The 25,085-nt window shown below is 37.5% G+C and overlaps 1 protein-coding gene across 9 annotated transcripts in view; it reads right to left on the bottom strand.

The window, feature by feature from the left end:
• PHF14 (PHD finger protein 14) overlaps positions 1–25,085 on the bottom strand; it is a 211,521-nt gene that overhangs the window by 170,421 nt on the left and 16,015 nt on the right. For all 9 annotated transcript variants that reach the window (XM_074379511.1, XM_074379514.1, XM_010345745.3 and 6 more), the window contains exons 4-5: positions 22,813–22,957; positions 554–713 (exon numbers count right to left, since the gene is read on the bottom strand). In XM_074379511.1, the coding sequence (XP_074235612.1) occupies positions 554–713; positions 22,813–22,957 (305 nt within the window). The remainder of the gene's footprint in view (positions 1–553; positions 714–22,812; positions 22,958–25,085) is intronic.

Raw genomic sequence — 25,085 nt, 5'->3', positions numbered from 1 at the left:
TAGGGTAAGAGGTCATCCTTCCAATTTGGTCATTCCTTGGATAATCTCCCTCCACCCCAGAGCACCGTTTAGAGTTTTTTAATACCTTATAGTGACTCTTTTATTGTATCTTAATAATTCTTTGTCCTAAACTTCTCCTTTTTAAATCACTGTATTAAGTTCTATCTCTTGATAAAAAGTCACACAGACCTAGGTTCAAAATTGACCATTCACCAGTTTGTGGTCTTAAACTAATAAGTTATTTAAATAATCTGAGCCCTTGGTATTACGCCTATAAAACAGGAAACTTTACCACCTGCCTCATCATAGGGTCAATTATTAAGATTAAATAAGATTACAGATAAAAAGGCCAATGCAGGTACTCGATAACTGGTCTTTCCTCTGGCCCTTCTCCATCTGTATCCCACTGGTCATTTAGTCTATGCCAAGAAGATACAAAGAAGCAATCAAATGAATGTGTGTAACCTGGATTATCATAAACAGAAGAGCAGAGTAGTCAAAAGCAAACATATTATAAAGCAAACATATGAACCAACATAATTAGGACATCAACCTTCCAGCATCTGTCTCCTTGAAAATTCCATCCTGGTTAGGACATAGTTCACAGCTAGGAGAAACACCACATTTACAGGCATCACAAAACCAAGGTTCAGTGGAGTTTTCAGAAGCTGAACTCATAATAGAGTCACTCTCTCCATCAACTCCATAACAACCTAAAAACAGAGAAAAACAGTATAAGTAAATTGTGTTTATTTTGTTAATGTCACATAAAATCACAAAAGAAAAAGAATAGTAAAGGGAAGAGATGAGGAAAAAGATCTGAAAAACCAGTGATTTATAAGAAATGTATTAAAATACAGAAATAAATTCATTTTATATACTTTTTCACCTAATGTAGTATATATAATGACACACATGACATTTTAAAAATAGTTTTACTCCTACTGCAAAAGCATTAACGGTAGGAAAACACTTAATACATTTTTAATTTAAAAAATAAAAAATGGGCTGGGCACGGTGGCTCATGCCTGTATTTCCAGCACTTTGGGAGGCTGAGGTAGGTGGATCACCTGAAGTCAGGAGTTAGAGATCAGCCTGGCCAACAGGTGAAACCTCATTTCTACTAAAAACACAAAAATTAGCTAGGCATGGTGGCAGGTACCTGTAATGCCAGCTACTCAAGAGGCTGAGGCAGGAGAACAGGTTGAACCCAGGAGGCAGAGGTTCCAGTGAGCCAAGATCATGCCATTACACTCCTGCCTGGGCAACAAGAGTGAAACTCCGTCTCACAAAAAATTAAAAATAAAAAATATAAAAAATACGAGCTGTCATTAAAGAATTCAGATTATTATGGTAAATACTTAATTAATTATGGTAAATACTTATTGAGCTCCCTTTGTACCAGGTACTAAAATATATATATAAAAGACCAAACTCATGCAAAACAACATACAAACAAAAAAGTCTTCGATCTAATTTTAGAGGTGACAGATTACACAAACAGGTGTAATACAATTGTAAAGGCAAAGTTACACACCTAAAGCTATAGAACAGTTTGAAAAGTTCAGTTACATTAGGCTGAGTTCCAGGCACAACTGAGCCAAAAATGTATCTAATCTGTTTAGAAATTTTAAATTATTCTGTCTTCTGTGAACATTTGTTGATTACTGAAATGAACAAAAACAATCAGTCATTACCCTTTTTCCTCTTCTCACTCACCAAACTCAATATTCTGAGAGGATTTTGTCATTCTATTTACGCAGCTAATGTAATAAAAACCCTTAAAGATTCTCATGAACATATCCAACAAACAAGATAACTTGGCACTGTTCTTTACATTTTAGAGTAGGACATGTCATACTTCAATTCAACTGCACTCCAATTATCAAATGCAAAGTTTCCTTATATACGTGTCTGCAATTACAAGTTACAGTTGACAATGGGACACAGGTTTGAACTGGTCAGATGCACTTATATGCGGATTTCTTTCAACACAACACAGAATGAAAATACAGCTGCGGGATACAAAACTCAGATATATGAAGTACCAACTTTTCATATTCCCAAGTTCCCCACATTCGACTATGGGACTTGAATATGTGCTAATTTTGGTATCTGCAGGGATCCTGGAACTAATCCCCTAGGTATACTGAGGAATAACTTATATTTAAAGTTTCTGTTTACACTTTCAGATCCACCTAAAATTGTTCTTAAGTTAAAATATTTTCCTTGATTTTGAATTTAAAAGAGTGGACTATTTATCAAAGCTGCAATAAGAAATTCAGGCAGGACTTCACCGACAGTATCTTGGTCAATCAGGTTTTGATCATTAAAATTCCTAAAACTCAATTTTGTCTATAAACTCAGCATTGATAAGGCTGTCAGTACCTGAGAAACCAACAAAATCTGCTGGAAAGCAATGTCACATTCATAATCATAAATAACTCTTTCTCAGCATCAAGTTGCCTAGAAGTATATATTACTACCAACAAAGCATAATAAACATGGAATCTGATAAATGGAAATTGAAAAGTTCTGAGAGTATTTCATTCAGACTATAAAAAACCATGCTGAACTACTTACAGATAACCAACAATAAAGAATACTTCTCTACTGATGATAGTCATGACTCCTAAACAGATTTCTTTTTCCCAAATGGCGATGGACACGCACTAACTTCTCATTATCAAATTTCACTTCCTTTAAAAAGGAAGCACTGCCCTTATGTAAAACATCCTTCAAAGAAACAATTTAAAGCATATATAATAATGAGTACACTGCAACTTAATTCTAGTCTTGATGTATCACCTTTAAGTTTGGCCATTTCTCCAGTCTCCTAAGACATATCTCAAGATTATTACATCTCAAAACAGGTCATTTCTAAAGATAAAATAACAATCATCCCAACATATTTTTGACCAGGTTTATTCTAAGAGGGTAGGTCTTGGCGTCAAATTCTGAGGGGCACCCAACAAAGTAACCCCCAGGAAACTGATTACATCAAATAAGCCATGCGGAGAAACATGTATCAGTGATGATGACTAAAAGACTTCACCACATATATATATATTCACTGGTAAGTTTGTTTATATATATATATATATATATATATATATATATATATATATATATATATATATATCTCCACTGTAAGATCACTTGATTATTTGAACTGGTAAACACTAACCAGACAACTAGGAGGCTAAATTGGAGGGTAAACTCTCAAAACCATCAAAGAGATCCAAACTAAAATAAATAAATAACTACAGTATATAAATAACTGAATGAGTAAATACTGAGTTAAACAAATCACTCATGAGAAAGAAAAACAGCCATATACAATTAGTAAATAATTTTAAATTACCAACGTGAATTACCTAGATGTCATTACATGTCAACAGTTACATTTAAGTATTTTATTCATATACTATTTACCTAATATAGATAATTAAAATAGCCTAATAGTAAGCAAAAAGGTCGGGTGCAGTGGCTCACGCCTGTAATCCCAGCACTTTGGGAGGCCAAGGTGGACGGATCACGAGGTCAGGAGTTCAAGACCAGCCTGGCCAAGATGTTGAAACCCAGCTCTACTAAAAATACAAAAATTAGCTGGGCGTGGAGGCACGCACCTGTAATCCCAGCTACTCAGGAGGCTGAGGCAAGAAAACTGCTTGAACCTGGGAGGCGGAGGTTGCAGTGAGCCGAGATTGCACCATTGCACTCCAACCTGGGTGACAGAGTGAGACTCCGTCTCAAAAAAAAAAAAAAGAAAAGAAAAAAAAAGTAAGCAAAAAATAACTAAAAAGTTGGTTTGCAACTATGACTTACACAAACTGCTTCAAGCAACTATTTGCTATCATTATGCTATTCAAAGGTTTTATAACAGTGAATTTTAATATAATCTGAAAGTCAACTAGGCCTTGTGGTTCATGCCTGCAATCCCAACACTTTGGGAGGCTGAGGCAGGATGATTACTTGAGCCCAGGAGTTTGAGACCAACCTAGGCAACATAGTGACACCCTATCTCTACAAAAAATACAAAAAGAGTTTAGCCAAGCACGCTGGCACACACCATAGTCTCAGCTGCTAGAGAGGCTAAGGTGGGAGAATTGCTTGAGCCTGAGACGTGGAAGGTGCAGTGAACCAGCCTGTGCAACAGGGCAAAATCTCGTCTCTAAAAAGTATATATGTATTTTCAGATTATGCATGTGCGTGTGTATATATACGTAAAATATACATAATATATAGATTTATTTTATATATACCGTATTAATAGTTATGCTAATTATAGTTAATATTAAGTTATAAATTAAACTATATATTTTATGTGATTAATATTTTAATATACTTTAATACATAATTATTTATATCATATGTATACACACACAGTCTGAAAGTCATATAAAATGTCAAAGAAAAGACTTAAAAGGAACTAAACATGGCTGGGCACAGTGGTTCACACCTGTAATCCCAGCACTTTGGGAGGTAGAGGTGGGCGGATCACAACGTCAGGAGTTCGAGACCAGCCTGACTAACATGATGAAACCCCGTCTCTACTAAAAACACAAAAATTACCCAGATGTGGTGGTGCGCATCTGTAATCCCAGCCTCTCAGGAGGCTAAGGCAGGAGAATTGCTTGAACCTGGGAGGCAGAAGTTGCAGTGAGCCAAGATCACAACTGCACTCCAGGCTGGTGACAGTGAGACTTCATCTCAAAAAAAAAAACAAAAAAGGAACTAGACTATAGCACACAAGATAAGCAAAGGAATCAAAACTAATTTCTTCAGTGTTATTAAATCGTGGTTGGCAATCATCTTCATCACCTTGTCAAGATATTCATTATTTCAAATGCACTATCATAAAATTAAAAGGAAATACAATTTTCTTCTTGGGAGCAGTTTTATTTCCAATAAAAGAGCAAAATGTTATATTCAAAGAAAAATCATAAAATGAAACAATAAATATCATCAATTTTCTCAATGTGCTATGCAATACCACACGGAAAAAAAATATATTTTCTTTACAAAACAATGTGTCTTTGAAACAAATTCAAACTAGATAAAATCTGCATTCACACAAGTAGGCAATTATCAAGAGAATAAAGCCCTTAAGGAGCTATCCAATTTATTAACTTCAGCCAAATCAAGGTAAATTACACAGTTCACATTTTTAGAATAAGGACAATTTTCAATTATATTTTTAAAGAGTATTTCACACACACATGGCAAATGTGCACATTTGCACAGAGTTTTAAACCTCCTACAAACAGCCTTAGGAAAGATTTCTGATACCCAGTCCCAGAAAATTCTTCCTTTGTAATCTGGAAGATTGGTGTGCAAGCTCAAAGAACAACCAGAAAGTGGGTAAGTATTTCTTCTTCAGCTTCACTATCCCTAAAAAATGATCCATACTGTGTCATTATCTTTACAGAGTTCTTTACTTGCCACTTTTACCTGTCACTTATCCCATATTTCTCTGTCATACCAGTTGGGTTTACTGAGCTCTAGACCAAAGTTCTAGCACTGTGTACCAGCTTCAATTCATTTAAATTGAAGACTAAATACGTTCTAAAATCTTTCTTTCTTTCATATAAGACACGAACATGGGAAAACATATTTTCTTTTTCATATGGGTAAACAAAATAAACAAGGCATAAACATATAAAACTCATTTCATGGCCGGGAGCAGTGGCTCACGCCTATAATCACAGCACTTTGGGAGGCTGAGGCGGGCGGATCACGAGGTTGAGAGATCGAGACCATCATGACCAAAATGGTGAAGCCCCGTCTCTACTGAAAGTACAAAAATTAGCTAGGCATTGTGGCGCATGCCTGTAGTCCCAGCAACTCAGCAGGTTGAAGCAGAATTGCTTGAACCCAGGAGGTGGCGGTTGCAGTGAGCCGAGATCGCACCACTGCACTCCAGACTGGTGCCTGGTGACGGACCAAGACTCTGTCTCAAAAAAAAACTCATTTCCTAAGTGTTCAATGTATTTCCAATGGGTATTACAGAAGACACATTTCTATGGCTATTTAATTAGGATCGATCTTTGACTAACATATGCAATGTACACAAATCATATTTAAGAAAAAAAACAGTATGTGTTCACAATTGTTTTGACTTGTACAAAGGTATGGACAATTCAAACCAGTGGAAATGTTCCCCATTCACCTTTTCACACAAGGGCCAGTGGGCTTTCAATCTTCCACCTTCTAGCTATGTAACTTTGAACACATCAAATCTCTAAAGCTTAGTTACTTCATCTGCAGTATGTGTTTACTAATATCTACCTTAATTATATTTCAGTATTTATAAAACAGGTATATAAATGTTGCCTTTTAAAAACTTAAAACACTTTTTCTGTACTTAATATATCACTAGACCTTTGACTATGAAACTCATCAATAAAAAAGATTTTAAAATGAGTAATAAGAGAAAGAAAGTACTTACAACACGCATGATATGTCAGAAATATATCCTAAAGCAGTGATCCCTAACCTTTTTGGCACCAGGGACTAGTATCACAGAAAACAATTTTTCCACAGATGGAACAGGGAGATGGTTTTAGATGAAACTGTTCCACCTCAGATCATCAGGCATCAGATTCTCATTAAGAAGTATGAAACTTAGATCCCTCATATGTGCAGTTCACAATAGTGTACACGCTTCTATGAGAATCCAATGCTGCCACTGATCTAATGGAAGGTAGAGCTCAGGCTGTAATGCTCGCTCACCAGCCGTTCACTATCTGCTGTGAGGCCTGGTTCCTTATAGGCCAAGGACCAGTACCACCTGGCTGGGGACCCCTGTCCTAAAGCATGAAAGAAGTAAAGTACCAAATGCTTATAAATTGAACATATTTTACTATCCAATAAAGTCTCCTAAGGATGTCATTTAGTATATAGTAAAAAACAAAAATGGCCTTAGGCTAAGCTAACAGTAAACTGAAAAATAAATAGAGGGGGAACATCTCTTAGTAAGCCTTCTCTCATTTAATGACTAGCAACTAAACCTGAGGGCAACTACTGGTAAGTACACTACCTAACTTCTGACACGTACTAACATATAGCTGATATTTTCCTTCAGACACACAGATGTCATGATAAGTGATACTAGCATCAGAGGTAACCTAATATTAGAAGATCTTGCCACAAAGATATTTATACTAAGTGACACATTATAGCCCTCAAATTTCAAAAAGAAAAGAGATTTAGCTGACCTGAACACTCTGAAAAGTAATTACAGTATACAACTATAAATTCAATAAGCAAAATTTGGCAAACTATCTTTTAGCAAAATCTTAAAAACTTTATGTATGCCATTACTTGACAATAAGCATATTTCTCCAAAAAAAAAAAAAAAAAAAAAAAGATAAAGAAAATCCAACAAAATGCTATGGCTGTCTGGATATCAGGACGATTGGAAATGTTTTTTTCTTCTCTCTGTTCTGCTTTCCACATTTTATTTAACATTCATGTATTAGGATGGATAAATAGTTTTCTCTAAATAAAGTAATCATGAAGTTCACATTTAACCATGAGATGTTTTTTTTAAAAATTGCACAGCTGAATTACAATACGGAAGTCTATGACTATAAGCACCTGAACTTAAAAATGGAAGACTGTAGCAACACTAGCTTCTTAGCACACGTTTTTAAATTTCCCTTTCTTTGGATTGAGTTTTAGATAAAAATTCATTTTGAAACTTAAAAACTTGTCCCAAAAGAGTTAAGGAAAAAAAAAAATCTACAGATGTTAACTGTATAGAAAAGCATAAACAATGAAAAAAGCACAAAGTTAAAGAAAACAGAACAGGATGGAAAACATAACAAATATTTGCAATATGGAAAATATTTGCAACACATATAACAAACAACATTAAAAAAAGAATTTCAGTAAGTCAATGAGAAAAAGACAAAAAGAACCTATTAAGAAATGACTAAGCTTTTCTTTTCTTTTTTTGAGACAGAGTTTCTTTCTTGTTGCCCAGGCTGGAGTGCAATGGTGTGCAATCTCAGCTCACTGCAACCTCAGCCTCCTGAGTTCAAGCAATCCTCCTGATTCAGTCTCCCCAGTAGCTGGGATTACAGGTGCCTGCCACCTCGCCTGGCTAATTTTTGTATTCTTAGTAGAGATGGAGTTTCACTATGTTAGCCAGGCTGGTCTCGAACTCCTTTTTTTTTTTTTTTTTTTTTTTTGAGACAGAGTTTTCGCTCTTGTTACCCAGGCTGGAGTGCAACGGTGCAATCTCAGCTCACCGCAACCTCCGCCTCCTGGGTTCAGGCAATTCTCCTGCCTCAGCCTCCTGAGTAGCTGGGATTACAGGCACGTGCCACCATGCCCAGCTAATCTTTTGTATTTTTAGTAGAGACGGGGTTTCACCATGTTGACCAGGATGGTCTCGATCTCTCGACCTCGTGATCCAACCGCCTCGGTCTCCCAAAGTGCTGGGATTACAGGCTTGAGCCACCGTGCCCGGCTCGAACTCCTAATCTTAAGTGATCCACGTGCCTCGGTCTCCCAAAGTGATGTGATTACATGCGTGAGCCACCCACCTGGCCAAGAAATAAATATGCTTTTCCTGAGATGGTGCCAAAAGTGAAGGAAGCTCCTGCACCTACTAAAGCCGAAGCCAAAGCAAAGGCTTTGAAGGCGAAGAAGGTACTGTTGAAAGGTGTCCACACTCACAAAAAAAAAGGAAGATCCATACATCTCCCACCTTCCAGCAGCCCAAGACACTGAGACTCTGGAGGTAGCCCAGATATTCTCAGAAGAGCGCCCCCAGGAGAAACAAGCTTGACCACTATGTTATCATCAAGATTCCACTGACCACTGAGTCTGCCATGAAGAAGATAGAAGACAACAACATACTTATATTCATTGTGAACATTAAAGCCAACAAGCACCCGATCAAACAGGCTGTGAAGGACCTCCATGGCAGTGATGTGGCCAAGGTCAACACCCTGACTCAGCTTGATGGAGAGAAGAAGGCATAGGTTCAACTGGCTCCTGATTACAACGCTTTGGATGTTGCCAACAAAATTGGGATCATCTAAACCAGGCGTCCCCAAACTTTTTACACAAGGGGCTAGTTCACTGTCTCTCAGACCGTTGGAGGACCGCCACATACTGTGCTCCTCTCACTGACCACCAATGAAAGAGGTGCCCCTTCCTGAAGTGCGGTAGGGGGCCAGATAAATGGCCTCAGGGGGCCGCATGCGGCCCGCGGGCCTTAGTTTGGGAACGTCTGATCTAAACAGTCCAGCGGGCTAATTCGAAATACATGTATATGTTTTCACCAGAAAAAAAAAAAAAGAAGAGAAATGACTAAGAAAATGACAGGCAGAAGGGCCAGGCGCAGTGGCTCACGCCTGTAATCCCAGCACTTTGGGAGGCCGAGGCGGGTGGATCACGAGGTCAAGAGATCGAGACCATCCTCGTCAACATGGTGAAACCCCGTCTCTACTAAAAATACAAAAAATTAGCTGGGCATGGTGGCGCGTGCCTGTAATTCCAGCTACTCAGGAGGCTGAGGCAGGAGAATTGCCTGAACGCAGGAGGCGGAGGTTGCGGTGAGCCGAGATCGCGCCATTGCACTCCAGCCTGGGTAACGAGAGCGAAAGTCCGTCTCAAAAAAAAGAAAAAAGAAATGACAGGCAAGTAACAGAAAATAAAATGCAAATGGCCAAAAGATACTAAACTTCATTAATAATAAGGTCAACACACATCATAATAAAGAGATCATATCCAAAAGAAAAAAGAAAGTTTACAAATATGCAATGTTATCAAGCAGTTCGTGCATTGTTGGTAATTAGTATAGTCTTTTTGGTACTCAATCTAGAAATGGTTTTTAAAAGTTTAAATACACTTATCTATTGACTCAGAAATTTTACTTCTAGGTATCTATCCCACAGAAATTATTGCATAAATATACATGGCACATGTTTGTCAGCACTATATATAAGTGAAGAACTTGAAACAAAAAAATACATCATGGTTGAGCCATTCCATGTATCATTAAAAAGAATAACATATCCTATATACAGTGACATGAAAAGAATTACAGAATTAACAGATAAGTGAAATAAAGCAAGCTATAGAAAAATTTTGGGGTTTATCCCATTTATTTAAAGGTGGAGAGAGAAAAATGGTGGATAGAACAGAGAGAGAGATACAGAGAAAGGCTGAGAGAGAGAGAAGTATTTGTGTATATACAAGAGCCTGCTTAAAGGACTCTCACTGGTCAAATACGGACAATATAAGTATCAGAAAGGGCAATCAGATAATAGATTATAACACATGAGCTTACAGTAATACTGAAAAGGAAAAAAAAGGGCAAGAGAATTTCTTTACACAGTAAATGCTTCCTAATAAATGTAGGAGGAATCACAGAATTAGAAAATCTCCATCTTGCAGCCCACATATGCAATCAGTGTAACTTTAATCAGTGACTTTGACAAGGATGCTAAAACTATTAAGTGGAAAGTTCCTAGAGAACAGCATATGTAAAGTCTCAAAGTTATTACTCCACAGATTTCTCATTAATTACAAAAAGAAAAAAAAACGCTCAAAATTAAAAGGTCTGTGGTTGACACCACCTAAATTATCACCAATAGTGCAATAAACTGGCATTATATTTTTTTTTTTTTGAGACGGAAACTCGCTCTGTTGCCCAGGCTGGAGTGCAGTGGCACAATCTCAGCTTACTGTAAACTCCACCTCACAGGTTCAAGTGATTCCTGTGCTTCAGTCTCCTGAGTAGCTGGGATTGCAAGCTAATTTTTGTATTTTTAGTAGAGACAAGGTTTTGCCATGTTGGCCAGGCTGGTCTCGAACTCCTGACCTCAAGTGACCCGCCCATCTTGGCCTCCCAGTGTGCTGGGATTATAGGAATGAGTCACTGTGCCCAGCCATATTATACATCTTTTGATGTGATACAATGGGAAGTAAACACCAGCACTCATATACTACTCTTACCTAAAAGAAAAAAAAAAGAAGTTTTAAACTAAATCCAATCACAAGAAAACAGATATAATCCAGACTGAGAGACATTCAACATGACATTATAAAAACTAAGATTCTTCAATACATCAATATCATGAACACCACAAAAAGGGAGAAAAATTGTTCTAGATTAATAAAGACTAAAGAGATATAACACAAGCACAACTCATGGTACCTAAATGGGTTCTGCGGGGTGTGGAGAAACCATACTGACAATAGAGGTATAGAGATTTTAAGAAGAGTGTGCATAATATTGGTTATTAAATTTAAAATATCTATTTGTGTACATGGAAGAGCAAGCCAAAAAAAAAAAAAAAAAAGCCTGGAAGAATGAACCCTAAAGTTTTTAATGTATTTACCTCTAGGTAGTGTGCTTATGAGAGATGTTTTCTTTCTCTTTGCTTTCTTTTTCTTTCTTTTTTTTGAGACAAAATCTTACTCCGTAGTCCACACTGGGTTGCAGTGGTGCGACCTTGGCTCACTGCAGCCTCGACCTCGCTGGCTCAACGATCCTCTGCCTCAGTCCCCCAAGTAGTTGGGACTACAGGCGCAAGCCACCACGCCTGGCTAACTTTTGTATTTTTTGTAGAGATATGGTTTCACCACATTGCCTAGGCTGGTCTCAAACTCCTAAGCTCAAGTGATACATCCACCTCAGCCTCCCAGAGTGCTTGCATTACGGGTGTGAGCTACCGCACCCAACTGGGAGATGTTTTCTTAGCTTATTTATACTGATGTTTTCTACAATGGACATATATCTGCATAATAAAATAAAGTTTAAAAACCCCTGTACACAAGGTGGAAAGTACAAGGGGCAGATGGAGTAGATACATACCAAGTTGGTAACAGTGATTCCCTATGCAAAAAGAAGTAGAGTTGAGACAGAGAGCATAACTATTTTACATATCTACGTATGTTACTAACAATTTTTTAAAAATTTAATCAATTAAGATTTTTCAAGGTAATGAACTTGTACTGTGTACGGGATTCATGCTCAATGTAGATTTTAGCTGTTCTTGTCACAAAGACAAAAAAATGGGTAATTTCTGCAGAAGGATGGACATAGTAAACTTTTTAAAAATTGGCTAATTATGTGAGATGATGGGATATGTTCATTCCCTTCACTACAGTAACCTTTTTACTATCTATATGTATCCCATAACAACACACTGTATACCTTAATATATATACAGTAAAATCTTTAAAAATAAAATTTTAAACATTTTTCAAATCTCCAAATAATGGGAAGACAAATAGTAAACACTGGCTTAATGCCTATGTATTTAGGTTATATTTGTGGAACATCAGGAATCCAGATAAATGAAAAAGCATATATGAAAGCCCCCAAACACTGGAGAAAAAGGCAAGTCATTGAAATGGTCGGGGTACGGGATCACAGGGAGTCTTGCTACTACTGAACTTCATTTTTAAGGGACAGAATGATTTTAAGCAGAAAATAGTATGAACAGACATGCACTTCAGAAAAATCATCCCTGAAGACAGCAGAGGAGCTGGAACAAGAAGAGGCACATATGTTTAGCAATACTACCCAAGCTTCCATCTGCATGGACCCCTAACCTTCCATTGGCACTCACACCATTATCTTTTGTCATCTGCATTTCATTTTTGCCTCTTCTTTCCTGTGCTTGCCCTCACCATTATTAAGAGGAATAAAAAGTCTTAATTTTCAGAAATCTCACTGTGAATCTGATACTTGCCTTATACCAGAAACCGCACTTCATTCTACATTGCTCTGGCTCCTCCCATGACCTATGCCTGTGGCTGTCTAAGCTCCAGCATGACATCATCCACACTGTAAAGTTCCTTGTGTCCCCCCATGTTTGCTTTCTTCTAAATCAATGTCTCTCAAAGGATGATCGTCCCCATTTCTTGCATGGGAATCTTGAGGCATCTTTTAAAATGATACCCATTAGAGGAGGCTGAGGCAGGAGAATCACTTGAACTTAGGAAGTGGAGGTTGCAGTAAGCTGACGTTGTGCCACTGCACTCCAGCCTGGGCAACAGAGTGAGACTGTTTCAAAATAAGCACACACAAAAAACCAAAGAGAAATAAGTAGTAATTTCCTCAACTGCATAAACTGCAAAAAACCTATGGCTAACATCATAATGATAAGAAACTAGAAGCCCGTCCACAAATATGAGGTATGAGGCAAGCATATCCTCTGTCACTGTTGCTTTCAACATCAGGTAATGAGACAAGAAAGGGAAATAAAAATATACACATTAGAAAGGAAGAAATAAAATTATCTTTGCTTTCAGATAACATGACTGTCTACATAGAAAATCTGGAAGAAAGGACAAAAACACTCCTGGAACTAAGAAGCAATTACAGCAAGACTGTAGCATACAAAGTTAATATAAAAAAGCCAATTTCATTCTTATATACCGGCAATGAATAAGTAGAATTTGAAATTAAAAACAAAATTCTACTTACATTAGCACCCCCCAAAAAACAAAATAGTTAGATATAAATCTAACAAGGTATTGCCAAGATCTCTATGAAGAAAACTCTAAAACTCTGATAAAAGAAATCAAAGAACTAAATAAATGTTTATTATGTTTATGAATAAAACAGCTCAATATCGTCAAGAAGTCATTTCTCTCCAACTTGATCTATTCAACACAATCCCAATCAAAAATCCAGCAGGTAATTTTGTAGATATTGGAAGCTAATTGTAAAGTTTACACAGAAAGGCAAAAAATCCAGAAGAGCCAATATAATATTGAAGGGAAAAAAAAAAAGTCAAAGGAGTGACACTACTCAACTTCAAGACTTACTATGAAGCTGCAGTAATCAAGACAATGTGGTAATCAAAGAACAGACAAATAGGTCAGTCAATTAATGAACTGAGCCCAGAAAAAGACCCACATAAATACAGTTAACAAATCTTTGACAAAGGAACAAAGGCAATACAATGGTGCAGATAGTTTTTTTTAACAAATGGTGACAGAATAACTAAACACATACATGCAAAAAATGAATTCAGAGACAGACCTTATACTCTTCACAAAAATTAACTCATAATGGATGATAGACCCAAATGTGAAATACAAATTATAAACATTTTTAAATTTTTAATTAAGAAAATTTATAATTAAAAAATTATAAAACTAGAAAATAACATGGGAGAAAATCTAGATAACCTTGGGCATAGCAACAACTTTTTAGGTATAAGACCAAAAGTATAACCAACTAAAAAAATAATAATTTATAAGCTGGACTCCATTAAAATACAAAACTGCTCTGTGAGAGATACTACATCAAGAGAATAAAAAGACAAGCTACAGACTGCAAGAAAATATTTGCAAAAGATCTATCTGATAAAGAACTGTTATCCAAAATATACAAGAACTCTTAAAATTTAACAAAACAATCCAATTTTTAAAAATGGGCAAAAGATCTGAAGAGGCACTTCATCCAAGAAGACATACAAAAGGGAAATGAAACTGGGTGTAGTGGCTCACTCCTGTAATCCCAGCACTTTGGGAGGCCGAGGCAGGCAGATCACTTGAGGTCAGGAGTTCGAGACCAGCGTGGCCAACATGGCGAAACCCTGTCTCTACTAAAAATAAAAAATTAGCAGGGTGTGGTGGTGTGTGTCTTTAATCCCAGCTACTCAGGAGGCTGAGGCACAAGAATCACTTCAACCTGAGAGATGGAAGTTGCAGTGAGCCAAGATCGTGCTACTGCCCTCCAGCGGGAACAACAGAGCAAGACTCCATCTCAAAAAAACACAAAGGCAAATAAGCATATGAAAAGATACTCCACATTATACAACAGAAACTCCAATCATACAACATACAAAATCAGTAATACAGCAGAAACTCCAAAATTAAAAAGGGAAATGGGAAATTATTTATAAAAGAGAATGAAAGTAGTAGCATAATTTTTTTAAGTCAACATTTATTTTTGACCTTGTTTTATAATTTGCATCTTTACTTTGAATATATATAAAGTTCACAGAATTCAAATTACTACCAACAAATTAATTATACAACATAAAGACTCACCTAAAGAGGTGAAAAACTATACAGGTTCCCTATTTGTGAGTCATATATAGACTAGCTTTCAAAAAGCTTACAAAGCCTCACAAGCCCAAGCAAAAATTCCCTCTCCTTATCTAACTTTCTTCTTTCTCTATAATAAAATAGGTCTCAAATTCTGATGAATAAGTTTTAGAAATTAAATAAGTATTCATTACCAAAGTTTCAAAACATTTATAACTTGGACTGCCATGAGAACCAGTTAAATCAATCACACAAGCAGAGTTGTTACACGACTTTATGTAGATACAACATCCTGTTGACTTAACTGGCATTACCACTCAGCTTGATCATCTTATTTGTCTGCCTTGACTCAGACTTTTTAAATGTTTCTGAAAATCAAAACTACCTTAGAAAGAAGGTAGATTTTCCAATACTGAGGATATGCATCTGAAGCAGGGGTCCTATTATGAACTTGTAATAGCTGTAAGCATGTCAGTGGGACTAATGTTGTACCCTTCCAGAAATCTATGTTCATCTGAACAATGAATCTACTGGGAAAGAATTCATCCTAACTTCAGAGTCCAAGGAGCAAAACACGACTCAAAAACAACAGAACAGAGAGCAAGGTTCATTTTGAAATTTACATGGAACTGGTCCCCAGTGGACTCAATCTTGTGTCCTAAAGTAAAAGCTACGGTAAAAGAGTAGCTTACTATCACAGATGAGAGACATTGAGATAGCAAGGCATCAGCAGCATAAATATCAAGAAGAGACAGTACCCTCAAAGCAGATGAGGACCTATATACCTCCAGGGACTAAGCAACTAATAAAAATGAGTAAGTGGGTTGAGAGAGGACTGTGGTGAACTGGAGACTACAGGCCTTACTAGCAGGGGGCAGCCTTATTAAGCTCCAGCAGATTGTGCTAGAAGAAAGTGAAAACTACTGCAAGGGCAGGCATATGCCTTTAATCGCAGCTACTTGTAAAGCTGAAACAAGAAGACTGACTGAGCCCAGGAGTTTGAGGCAAGACTGGGACACTCCATCACGTTTAAAATATCATCATCAACAACAACAACAAAATCCTAGTGCCACCAGAACTTTGCAAAGGAAGCTTGAAATACTGAATATGTAAGATTTCCTAATGTCTAAATGTTAGCAACCAATTCGAGTACTTAAAACTACTATCCTGGCCTCAAAAAATACATCCCTAGTCAATGACCACAACCTAACAAGTAGACCTAAGAATGACCTAAGCAGTAGAGACGGTACTTAGCATTATAATGAAGCAGGGAAAAATAAAGATGGTGCCTTCGGCATCAGAAGAGAATCACCAAAACTAACAGAACTCATCATGACTATATCACACATCAGCAATATTCATGGATATAAGCAGCAGTAACACATTTGTGATCATCAGTGATCCATATAACAATGCCAAAGCAGCTGCTACTCCTGAGTTAACATATTCTTTACCCAGGAATTTGAACCACACCTGGAGAAGAAAAATACACATACATACAACCATGTTTACTTTTCTCATTACCACTAATATCATACTCATTCGTATTAATAAATTTTACATACCTCTCCCTCCCCAAATCTCTAACTCCTCCCTGTCCCCACTCTCTGCTAATGGCTTTGCTTCCTATTTCACTGAGAAAAGAAGAAACATTTTAAAAATAACTTAAACATGCTCCAACCACCACATCTAACAACCTGCCTACATCTGGAACCATATATTCTTTTTTCCCTAATTACTACAGTTACTTATCTACTCAATGTCTCCACTTGATATTGGATCTCATTCCCTCTAATCTTTCATTCAAAGCCTCTGTTCTGCAATTGTTTCCTTTTCTTTCCTTATTTTTCTTGTATCACCAATTCTCCCATTCCACTGAGTCACTTCCATCAGCACACAACATGCTATATAATCTCTGCACATGTGTTAGGCAGCCTCTAAGATAGCCCTTAATAATCAATGCCTCCTGGTATTTACATTCTTAGACTGTCCCCACCTACATCTGACTAGGGTTGAACAGCTGAACATGGCAAAAATGGTTATATGCACTACCAATATTAGATTATAAAATATACTAGCACTCTGATACAATTGCTTCCATCTCTTTCTCTCTTTGATCACTTATTCTGAAGCCAGCTGCCCTGTCACGAAGACATTTATGCAGCCTATAAGAGAGGTTCATGCAGTGAGAAACTGAAGTCTCTGGCCAACAGCCACCAAAGAACTGAAGCCTACTAACAACTATTTGACTTAGCTTAGAAGCAAATCCTCCAGGTCCAGCCAAACCTTCAAATGACTACAGCCCAGGGTATCGCTTTGATCTGCAACTTCATGAGAGCCTCTAAGCCAGAACCACCCAACCAACTGCTCCCAGATTCTTAACCCTTAGAAATTATGTGAAATCACAAATGTTTGTTGCTTTAAGCTGCTATGTTTTGAGATAATTTGTTCCACAGCAGCAGATAACTAATACAGCATCTAAAATAAGAAGAAAAAAGATCCTCCAAAAATTTCACATACCTTTTAACTAAGGTCCCATCTCCTGGCTTCTCTTTACATAAACACTCATCATAGGAATTCCATTTAGTCACTTTTTGCACTTTCGCTTGTTTTATTCTCACTTGAACTCTCTCAGTTCAAGAACACCAATGACTCTCATATTACTGAATTCAATGATATATTCTCAATTAAAATGGGTTTTTGCTCTGCTTAAGGATATTAAATTCTACTATAGAGAAACAAAATGAGATAAAGCTTGTATGTGTTATGTATAGATAAAAAGTAAGCAAGGCATGTATGCATTAAATACCAAGAGTTACCTAATATTCTTGAGGCAAATATGCAAAAGGCACCAAAAAGTCAGAATACATTAAATATACATGGACACTTAGAACTCAGTATTGTGAGACCTATATTGTGAGACCAAATAACACCTATGACTGTTCAGCAGATGAAAAGCTAACGCCATGACCAGGCATACTTGTTCCTGTATCTTCCTGAAAGTGTGTGTATCTTTGGCCCATGGCACCTACCATGTGGGCTCCGGTTCTCACAACCGCAACACTGGCAAGGAATGCTGATAAGGCAAAACATGTAAACACTAAGTACCCCAGAATTTAGGTAGTACAGTCCTTCTATCCTACTTAAACCCCAGCCTTTGTTAACTTATCCTCTATCATTTCCTTTGCTTCTGTGTATATTTATTTAATGAACCATGTGATATAAACATTTTATCGGTTAGCTTTTTTCCCAATAACCTTTGGGATAGCTTGCCTGGTGGTCGTTTTGAAGTCCAGCGTTGAATTGGGGTGATTTCCCACTCTTAACAACACTATTTGACACATTTACTGACTTTACCTTTTTGAAACATTTTTCTCTGGGTCATCACCCATGGTTCTCATATCTCACTGGCTATGTGTTCTCCATGTCCTCTATAGCCCTAGGATGACTTTGTTACAAACATTTAGTCTTAAATCTTTTCATAACATCTTCAGGCTGGTAAGTCCCAAATTTATATTTCTAGTCCTAACATCTTACATAAACACAGTTTAAAACCAAACTTTTACTATCTACCTCAAAACCAACTCCTCTCTTAGATAATTGCAATGGTCTCCTAAATAGTTTCCTGGTTTCCCACCTTAGATCCACTTCAGTCTACTCCCACCCAGTAGTCTGAGTGATCCTTCCAAAACATGAATCAAACCACATTAATCCGCTGCTCAAAACCCATGTTATGGCTTTCTATCTGCATCATAATATAAATCTAAAATCAGTACCATAATCTGCAAAACCCCAGCTGAATTACTCCCATCTCTACTCCCACCATTAACCAGCTTTCTCACCCAGTTATAGCCATACAGACCTCTGTACCATTATACAAACATTCTAAACATGTTACCACTGCAAGATCTTTTTTTTTTGAAGACAGAATCTCATTCTGCTGCCCAGACTGGAGTGCAGTGGCTCGATCTCAGCTCACTGCAACCTCTGTCTCCTGGGTTCAAGCTATTCTGCCTCAGCCTTCTGAGTAACTAGGACTACAGGCACGTGCCACCACACTCAGATAATTTTTTGTATTTTTAGTAGAGACGGGGTTTCGCCATATTGGGCAGGCTGACCTTGAACTCCTGACCTCAGGTGATCCACTGCCTCAGCCACCCTAAGTGCTAGGATTACAGGCATGGGCCACTGTGCTTGGCCAAGATCTTTATATTCACAACTCCCTCTGCTTGCAGTGCTCTTTCCCGATAGATTTGTATGACTTACTCCTTATTTTCAGGTCACTGCTCAAACATCCTCTTATCAGAGTGGACTGGACTTCCCTTACCAACTTTTTTTTTTGAGACAGTCTCCCTCTGTCACACAAGCCAAAGTGCACTGGTACAATCTCAGCTCACTGCAGCCTCTACCTCCTGGGTTCCAGTGAATTTCCTGCCTTAGCCTCCCGAGTAGCTGGGATTACAGCCACGTGCCACCACACCCAGCTAATTTTTATACTTTTAGTACAGACAGGGTTTCACCATGTTGGCCAGGGTGATCTCCAACTCCTGATCTCAGGTGATCTGCTCACCTCGGCCTCCCACAGTGCTAGTATTTACAGGCATAATAAGCCACCGTGCCCAGTTCCTTATCAATTTTTATAAATACAAATCTTCTAGCAACTCACCCAACCACCCTCAGGCTTAGCATTCCTATACTCCTTGTCCTACTTCATTTTTCTTCAAAATCTGGGCCACCACCTGAGAGACATTAATTGGTTTGTTGGCTGCTTATCTGTCCAGACATTAAGTTCCACCAGGTCAGCAATTGGTACTTTCTATTTTATATGCATAAAATTTACAGAATACCAGGCACATAGAAGGTACTCAACAAGTATTACTAAAAAAAATAAATAAATGAGTAACAATAACAGGAGATATTCCCACAGCAAGTGTTAGCAGCAAGAAAGGACAGCTCCCCATGAAGACAAGAGGATTACCTAGAGAATCACAGATCCTGCCAAGTCCCACAAGCCCAGCAGACTCCCAGAATTACTTGGGACAAGAGCTATAATACCAGAAAGGCGGGTGAGAGAAAGGCCATACAAATACTGTTCTTTGATAGTCACAGCCCTGATTTTAAAAAATAATAATTAATTGGTAAGAAAAAATAATAACTTTACCACAGACAAAACAAAAAGATACCGTCTCAAACAAGTGATCAAAATAGTACTACCAGTATTCTAAATTGGTAGGCTTATGCAACAAAACTGAGGAAAAAAGTAATAGTAGTATCACCAGTAACTGCACAAATAAATATCACATGCTTTCTAATACAATGCACTAAGAATACTACATAACTTCTGTGGTATTCCTGCCAAAAACATATAACCCAAATCTAATCATATTAGGAACATTCTGTGACAACAAAACAAAAAAAACTGGTCTATATTAAAAAATGTCTATGACATAAAATACAAACACTCAAAACTGTTCCACATTAAAGGTGACTAAATAGACATGACCATTAAGTGCAATACATAATCCTGGATTTTATTTTGTTAGAAATGACATTGTTGGGACAATTGGCAAAATCTGAATACAATCTGTGGATTAGGTAACAGTATTTCATCAATGCTAACTTCCTGACTTTGATAATTTTGTGGTTATATAAGAGAATGTTCTTTTTTTGTTTTGTTTTTTTTGTTGTTTTTTGTTTTTTGTTTTTTTGAGACAGTCTCCCTCTGTTGCCCAGGCTGGAGTGCAGTGGTATGCTCTCGGCTCACTGCAACCTCCACCTACCACGTTCAAGTGATTGTCCTGCCTTAGCCTCCTGAGTACCTGGGATTACAGGCATGACCCACTACACCCAGCTAAATTTTGTATTTTCAGTAGAGATGGGTTTTCACCGTGTTGGCCAGGCTGGTCTTGAACTCCTGCTGTCAGGTGATCTGCCTGCCTTGGCCTCCCAAAGTACTCGGATTACAGGCATGAGCTACCACACCCAGTCCCTTGTTCTTTAGAAACACACACTGTCAACCAGACAAGGTCAATCACGCCTGTAATCCCAGCAATTTGGGAGGCTGAGTTGGATGGATCACTTGAGACCAGGAATTCGAGACCAGCCTGGCCAATGTGACAAAACCCCATCTCTACTAAAATTACAAAAACTAGCTGGGCGTGGTGGCAGGAACCTACTCGGGAAGCTGAAGCAGGAGAATTACTTGAACCTGGGAGGCGGAGGTGGCAGTGACCTGAGAATGTGTGGCTACACTCCAGCCTGAGCAACAGAGCAAGACTCTGTCTCAAAAAGAAAAAAAGTGGGCCGGGCGCGGTGGCTCAAGCCTGTAATCCCAGCACTTTGGGAGGCCGAGGCGGGTGGATCACGAGGTCGAGAGATCGAGACCATCCTGGTCAACAAGGTGAAACCCCGTCTCTACTAAAAATACAAAAAGTTAGCTGGGCATGGTGGTGCGTGCCTGTAATCCCAGCTACTTAGGAGGCTGAGGCAGGAGAATTGCCTGAGCCCAGGAGGCGGAGGTTGCGATCGCGCCATTGCACTCCAGCCTGGGTAACAAGAGCGAAACTCCGTCTCAAAAAAAAAAAAAAAAAAAAAAAGAAAAAAAGTGTAACTACGAAAGAAGAAGCTATACAAAAAATTGACAGAAGTTTTTAAAGAATATTTTTTATCAGACTAAAGCAGTCAAATTTTTCCTACTTCTGAATTCTATTTAAAAACTAGAAATAATTTTTAAAAAGTAAAAATTTTTTTAAAACTGGAAATAAGGCCAGGCACACTGACTCATGCCCATAATCTCAGCATTTTGTGAAGCAGAGGCAGGCAGATTGCTTGAGGTCAAAAGTTCAAGAACCACCTGGGCAACATAGGAACACCCTGTCTCTACAAAAAAAAAAAAAAAGAACTAAATAGTACCATAAAATATAATATCGTAACGCTGACCTTCAAAGAAATACTGACTTCCATACAGTATTTCTATTTTCTCATTTTAAAATTTTTTTAAATTAAGATGGTATGAGGGCTAGGTAGGTACAGTCACTCACGCCTGTAATCCCAGCACTTTGGGAGGCTGGGGCAGGCATATCACTTGAAGTCAGGAGTTTGAGACTAGCCTGGCCAACATGGTAAAATCTCGTCTCTACTGAAAACACAAAAATTGTCCAGGCGTGGTGGTATGCCTACAATCCCAGCACTTTGGGAGGCCAAGATCAGTGGATCACGGGGTCAGGAGTTCGAGACCAGCCCAACCAACATGGTAAAATCCCATCTCTACTAAAAATACAAAAATTAGCCAGGCATGGTGGCACACACTGGTGCCAGTGCCAGGTGTGGTGGCTAAGACAACTTGTACCCGGGAGGCTGAGGTTGCAGTGAGCTGAGATCATGCCACTGTATTCTAGCCTGGGTGACAGAGCGTGACTGCATCTCAAAAAAATAAAATAAAATAAACAAAAATAAAAAAGAACATAAAAATTAGTCCGGTGTGGTGGAGGGCACCTGTGGTCCCAGATACTCAGGAGGTTGAGGCAGCAGAATCACTTGAACCCAGCAGGTGGAGGTTGTAGTGAACTAAGATTGTGCCACGGCACTCCTGCCTGGACAACAGAGTGAGACTCCACCTCAAAAAAAAGTAAAAGATAACCTAAAAATGGCACCGATACTTTCATAATTTAGTATTATTTCAACTGAAACACCATGAAATACTGTAGAAAAACCTTAGTACAAACGTAAAAGAGCCACAATCAGCCATTTCTAAAAAGAGAGAAAACAAAGCAACATTACCTTCATGGACTGTAATGCCACAATTGTCACACTGAATTATTTCATCAGCATCCTCACTATTATCTCCCAGACAAACACAGCAAATCAGAATATGGTCCATTTTTTGAGAACTCCAGTTTTGACTCTTCTCAAGAATCAGCGAGTCCTAATATTAAAATATTAACATACATCAGAAAATCACTTTTAAAATAAAAAAAAGTAATCACTAAAATTCTCTTTATTTCTTAAACATTATTTTATGTACTTCCAAATTTATGCCCTGTTTTCCATTCTTTTACTAACTTCAAAGTACATTTTTATTAAGAAATACATATTTGACCTCTGTCAAAGAACCCTGTAAGCACCCTCTTATTTAATTTTTCACTTCTCTGCAAGTTCCGTACTCTCTATCCTCCAGGATATGAAAAAGCAGGAATGCAACTAACAACTCTTCATCTGCTTTGCCATTGTGCTTTTCCCCTTAAACTAAGAGAAAGGAAAAATGAATCCACAAGTAATCAAGATAATCACTGATCCTCTACATGTGTTTTAAAACTATAGGACATGGTTCTTACACTTTAGAAACTTAACAATCCTACCTAGAGGAGACAAGACACACATATACAAAATAGGAAGAAATCAATTCAAAATAACGTATAAGCAAGTGTGTATGTGACGGCAGACTTAAGTACTCTATACTCCTATAAATTCTGAGGAATTCAGAAATTACAAGGTTATCAAACTACTCTAAGATCCATGAGAGCCTGCCTAAGTATATGAATATACGCAGATACAGAAAATAATCTGAAAAAGGACCCAGATTGACTAGCTGCTAGAAGGGCCAGAGTACTGTATTAATTAGGTTTCTACCAAGAAATATGTAGTGTAAACTGGTAATATAGACATTAGCTAGTGATACTATAAAAAAGAGAGGATGGGCACAGTAGCTCACACTGGTAATCCCAAGTACTGTGGGAGGCTGAGGCAGGAGGACCACTTGAGGCCAGGAGTTTGATACCAACCTCGGCAACACAGTGAGATCCTGCCTCTACAAAATATTTTTAAATTAGCTGGGCATGGTGATGCATGCCTTTAGTCCCAAATCCTCAGGAGGCTGAGGTGGGAGGATCACCTGAGCCTAGGAATTCAATGCTGCAGCGAGCTATTATCATGCCACTGCACTTCAGCCTGAGGCATACAGCAAGACTCTGTCTCAAAAAGAAAGAAACAAAGAAAAAGATATATTAATAAACAAATATTTAAAGATAAAATTTCAGAAGAAGAGAATCTGCTTGTTTTAATTTAAACCTGCATTATGGATTTTAACTTTAAATAAGTTAACCAGAAAATGATTCTTACATATTTAATAGAGTATGTTTAACATTACATATAATAAAAGATGGCACTTGGGTCCATACATTTTTATTTATGAACCTAACAATATTCAGAATAAATTTAATAAATTAGTTTCATACCATACACTCATTAAATATATTTTGTTTCACAATATATTTCATATATTTTATTATTTTTATATTTTTATATTCTTTTAAACTCAATCAATATCCAAAAATAACATTTGGAGACATCATTTCAATAGCAATTTGTAAGTGACACTTGAACACACTTGAAGGCCACAATTAATAATTCCTTCAATATATTTTGTGTACAACATCTAAAATTGCAGTGGATTTTTGAAGCAAATCAGAAAAGAATGCAAAAGTCAGCAAGAATATAGTATCATTTCTCTTAAGAATTCTAGTATTTCAAAGTCCTATATTTTGCTTCTCTGTTATAAAACCAAACAAAATAGTTCTGGGGCTAACAAATGGCTGGCAAATAAAACTGAAAACATCCTAAAGAAAAGTAATCTGTTTTTATAGTACCAGAGTAAGCAAACAAAAATCTGTCCAGATTTTCATATTACTAGCCATGTTTCAAAGTTTACTTAAAATCAAACATTCTTAAGTTTCTTTCTCACCTCTTATCTGCTACTAAACCTTGAAGCTGTAATTTCTTTATCTGTAAAATGGCAATGATAAAAATAGTATCTATCTCATGAGTTTATAAGAATTAACAATATATGGCAAGAATGTTCCTGGCACAAGCAAGCCACTCAATAAATGTTCATTCCCTTTTCCTTTCCTCTGTACTTCTTATTACGGTGGTTCAAAAAAAGGAACATGAACTGATAATTCCTTGGATCCCCAAAAGAAAATCTGTTGAGTCTCAATGAGCACTGCTACTTTAAATACCACCTCCATGCTAAGTCCAAAAGAGACTTTCCTTAGAAT

This window comes from Saimiri boliviensis, chromosome 10, assembly GCF_048565385.1.
Source record: "Saimiri boliviensis isolate mSaiBol1 chromosome 10, mSaiBol1.pri, whole genome shotgun sequence".
Lineage (NCBI taxonomy): Eukaryota > Metazoa > Chordata > Mammalia > Primates > Cebidae > Saimiri > Saimiri boliviensis.
Note: the sequence above shows the minus strand (reverse complement) of the source record. Positions and strands in the feature narration are given on the sequence as shown.